The sequence below is a fragment of the Octopus bimaculoides genome, chromosome 14, assembly GCF_001194135.2.
Source record: "Octopus bimaculoides isolate UCB-OBI-ISO-001 chromosome 14, ASM119413v2, whole genome shotgun sequence".
NCBI lineage: Eukaryota > Metazoa > Mollusca > Cephalopoda > Octopoda > Octopodidae > Octopus > Octopus bimaculoides.
The window spans coordinates 58,119,842-58,124,494 of NC_068994.1; the positions used below are offsets into that span (position 1 = coordinate 58,119,842).

General features: G+C 40.6%; 1 protein-coding gene across 1 annotated transcript in view; it reads right to left on the bottom strand.

The window, feature by feature from the left end:
* The window catches only part of LOC106868614 (repetitive organellar protein), a gene marked incomplete at its 3' end in the record, with an annotated part of 66,638 nt that overhangs the window by 48,813 nt on the left and 13,172 nt on the right, over positions 1-4,653 (bottom strand). The window contains exons 3-7 of the mRNA XM_014913959.2: positions 4,440-4,553; positions 3,902-4,027; positions 3,527-3,610; positions 2,084-2,146; positions 784-897 (exon numbers count right to left, since the gene is read on the bottom strand). Coding sequence (XP_014769445.2) covers positions 784-897; positions 2,084-2,146; positions 3,527-3,610; positions 3,902-4,027; positions 4,440-4,553 — 501 coding nt within the window. The remainder of the gene's footprint in view (positions 1-783; positions 898-2,083; positions 2,147-3,526; positions 3,611-3,901; positions 4,028-4,439; positions 4,554-4,653) is intronic.

Below are 4,653 nucleotides of genomic sequence, written 5' to 3' on the forward strand. Positions count from 1 at the left end.
AAGCCATTACTTCACCAACTTCACCAACATGCTTCTTTATTTAACTATTTATACAGGAATGGCCATAAGTAACTTTACCCATTTCTTTATTCATCATCATCATCATCGTTTAACGTCCGCTTTCCATGCTAGCATGGGTTGGACGACACCAGATGGCTGCACCAGGCTCCAATCTGGTTTGGCAGAGTTTCTACAGCTGGATGCCCTTCCTAACGCCAACCACTCAGAGAGTGTAGTGGGTGCTTTTACGTGCCACCAGCACGAAGGCCAGTAGAGAAGAAATCAATTCTTTATTATTATTAGAAATGGATAAATCGACTTATGGCCATCCCTGTGTGTGTGTGTGTATATATATATATATATATGCACACATTCTCAACACTAGTTTTATCTACTGGAAATAACAGCTAAATCTCTCCCAATATCACACATGACTGTGTTAAAGAAAATAGATTGTTAAATAATGATGTAATTCTAGATATGTTAGAGGTGGATAAAGATGGGACAGTCGTGGTTGGAAAGCCTTTGATCATAGGTCTGTCCAATGAAGACGGGCAAGGGGTTTCATAGCAACAGCTATATTGGATAAACCAAAAAGACTGGTTTTACAAGAGAACATTTACGAATGTGGATACACTTGTAAATCAACGCGTGTGTATGTTAGGGTGTGTGTGTGTGTGTGAGTGTGAGTGTGCATGCTATCTATTGTGTGTGTGTGTGTGCATGATATCATGTCAATGCTCATCAGTGCAGGAATGCAGTTCTGTGTAAAGCTAAACTCACCGTGTTCTGACTTTCCTCTAATTCTAGAATCCGAAATTCTAAATCTTCAATTTGTTCCCTGGCTTCTGAGAGATCTTCCTGTAGCTTGCCCTCATTATCTTCCATCTTTTTCAACTGCAACAACAACAACAACAACAAAAACATAGTTCAGAATTTGTAATCACACACATTGCATCTCTCTTTCTCTCTCATATCTCATCATTGTTTTAATGTCTACCTTTCCCATGTTTGCATGGGTCAGACAGAATTTGTTGAGGCAGATTATCTATAATCAGATGCCCTTTTTATCACCAAACCCCAGTTTCCAAAAGCAAGACATGTCTGGTCACAAGAAAATATCAAATCTGTTCAATTCAAAAGATTGGAAATGGCACTGCTTGTATGGCAGAGACACTTGTTTACAATAATGTCACCCATCACACTATAAAGATGAGGAAATACACACACACACACACATGTATGTATATAGAATTAATATAAACAGCAGTTTGCAATGTATCACCAAAAAGGAGAATTACAAATGTCACTAAATGTGACTAGGGTGTTAGAAACACCTACATTGCTAGAAATAAGAGTTAAAATGCTCTAATAGTATAGTTAAGGCACATGAATGGAAACATGTACACTAACAGGGACCATAATCGTCCGAAAAGTGCTGATCGAGAATTCTCAATACTGCTCATGAGGGTTTGGTTGGCTCAGGGCCACAGTAAAAGACACTTGGCCAAGGTGACATACAGTGGAACTGAACCTAAAATTGCATGGTTGGGAAGCAAACTTTTTCACCTCACAGCCCGGCCTGCGTCTAGGCCTGTGTGTGTGTGTGTGTGTATGTATTACTAGATACAGTAAAAACCAGACTGATGCTTTGCTGTGATTGTTATTCCAGATGTTCACAATTAAAATGCTATTAAGATTGATCTTATTAGCAGACATAGCTAAAAGGTTGGCAAAGTATGTAGCAGTAATGTCTGGACAATCAGCTAGACTCATTCCTTACAAAACATGTCATCTTGTTCCAAAGCTCTCTCTCTCCCTCGGTCTCTGTACACACACAAACACTGAATACGCAATGGACTTGTATGTGAAGAGGCATATCACTCTAATATGTAACCCAAATACAAACACATACAATCCCTATACCTGTCCACCAGTCTTTCTCTCTATATGCACACACACACACACACACATTGTATAGTGTGTAAGTGTGACACAGGAAAGCTACAGAGCCACACAAAGATGGAGGAAACTTGCTGTGGTGCAGACGTAGTGCATGGTTTGATAGAAGATGTAAGCTTACCTTTTTCTGCATTTCAATGTTAGCTGATTGTAGAGTCTCTTTTTCTTCAAGTAACCGTGGTTCCTGGATGGAGAGAGAGAGAGGTAGCACTTGTCAAACAGGAATAAAAAATGATGTTGGTACCATATTCCAAAGCAATTCCTTGTAATCTTGTTATTTAACCCCAGGTCAGAAATGATCTAAGTCGTTCCAACCATGATCAGCAAGCCTTTTATTCAAGTTTTATATAAGACTACTCCAACTTGTGCATTGTGTCCTATGTTTTTTCCTTCTTAAAAATAGTAAGACATGATTTGAGGAAGATTTGTCTGCTATTTCTAGCCAGTCGAGAGATGTCATTGAGGCTCTCTTGTTGGCTTGTTCTTCAGTGTACCTGAAATACCAGGTGAGATATTGTGGTAGTGTCAAATTTTGTGAAGAGCCGTGAGTTCTTCTCCAGTGAGTGTCTTTGGATTAGGTATTGCTGTGGGTCAAGTGAGTTTCTCATAAGTCTTTATGACTTGTGTATCTGATTCTTGAGCCAACAATTGGGACTTTGAAGGCAGTTGCTTGATCTGTTGCTTCCTAGTGCAACACATCTCAAACTGATTGTCTTTTGCAGAGAAAAAGTGACTCTGGACAACAATAGGGGAAGAAGTGTTACGATGAGATCCCAGAATGTTTGACCTCCCAAACGAGAGGATACCAGACCAAAACATCTTTTGGCATGGTTTCTACAGATGAATGCCCTTCCTAATATGCCAACCACTTTACAGAGTGTACTGGGTGCCTTTTATGTGACACCATCACTTCTAATTTTTACGTAGCACCAGCACCTGTACTTTGGGCTTCTTTCAGTTTCCATCTATCAAATCCTCTCACAAGGGTTTGGTCAGTCCAATGCTATAGTACAGTGGTTCCCAGCCCTTTTATTTAAATGAGTTTACCCACAGACCCCTTTTAATATGCTTATCCTTATGTATGCATATATACATATGAAATTCTGAATTTAGTTCATGGACCCCCAGTACTACCTTTGCGAACCACCAGGGATCCGCGGACCCTAGGTTTGGAACCACTGCTATAATAGAAGACATGTCCAAAGTGCCACACAGTGGGACTGAACCTGGAATCATGTAGTTGAGAAGCAAGTTTCTTACTACACAGCCACTCCTGCACCTATATGTAACCATCATTTTGTAGACCTGTCCAACACTGACCATGCCAGAAAAGGAAATCCTTTACTCCCAAGAAACAACAATTCCCTGAATTTCTTGCAGCCCTTCTTTACCCCAGCTCCTTTTATTCTTTCACTACAGTCAAACCCAGCTTCAATTAGACCCACCCCTCTTCGGTGTCCGACCAACCTCTACCATTGAGTTTAACTTATGCTAGACATTTTACAACAATGCTACAGCTTGATCAGAACTACAAGAATTCTCAAAGTGTCAAACCAAAACTTACCAAACCATCTGTTTGTAGTAAAGCTTTCAGTTCTTCAATTTTACACTGAGCTTCGAAGAGATCCGATTCCAGAGTACGACATAACTATAAGAAGTAGAAGAGAGAGAGAGAGAGAGAGAAATAGAATAAACAGTAGGGTATTGACAGAACAGGGATGATTGGGTAGATTCTGTTGAATGGAGATGCTGGGGTGGATGTTGTGTTGATGTTAGCATTCACAAACTCAAATGCACACACCCGCACAAGGTACAATGCACCCACACATTCTGCTTGCACGCATACACAACAACATGCCCCCCCCCCATACAACACGGTTAATTCAAGAGGTGGGGGGGATAGTGGTATTAGTGACAGGATGGTGATGTTGTGCCTTACCTTCAACTCTCGTTCTGGGTCCAATGCACTGGAAGTTTGTGTCTGAAGGAGCGTGTAAGACTTCTTCAGTTCTAAGTGTTCACGCATCAATTGACGGTAGCTACGTTCTATTTCCTCTCGAGCATACTGCAGTGGAAGGGATAAAAATATATTAGATGATATATATATATATATATATATATATATATATATATACAGAGAGAGAGGGGTGAGTGGGACGATGGGAAGGTGGCAACAGAGAAAGAAAGGAAGGAAGGGGGAATAGTGAGTAATGATGGAAGAGAAGATATTTTTATGTTTGAGAGTGGAGCATGTAACATGGGGTTAGATAAAGGGGAGAATCAGTGGTGGGGGAGATGAGAGAAAGAGAGGGGGGCAAGGGTCAGGGAGAGAATGAAGATTCACAAATGTGAATGTAGACAGTGTCAACGTGTGTAGACAGTAGAGACATGTGTGTAATGGGAGTAGACAGTGTTGACATGTTTGAAGACGGATACAGTGTGACTGGGTGATGTAAATAAAAATCAGGGGTCCGTACCTCATCCCAAATATCCAGCTGGTTTTCTTCTGTACCATTGTCCATGGGTAGAGAGGAGACTGATACTTCAGAGTCAACAGAACAAGCATCATCATCTCCATTGGTGTTGGCACACTGAAACACACAGCACACAAAACATATAAGATGGTTGTAACTTGTAATTAAGACTAGATTACAGAGAGAGAGAGAGAGAGATAGAGAGAAAGAGTGTAGA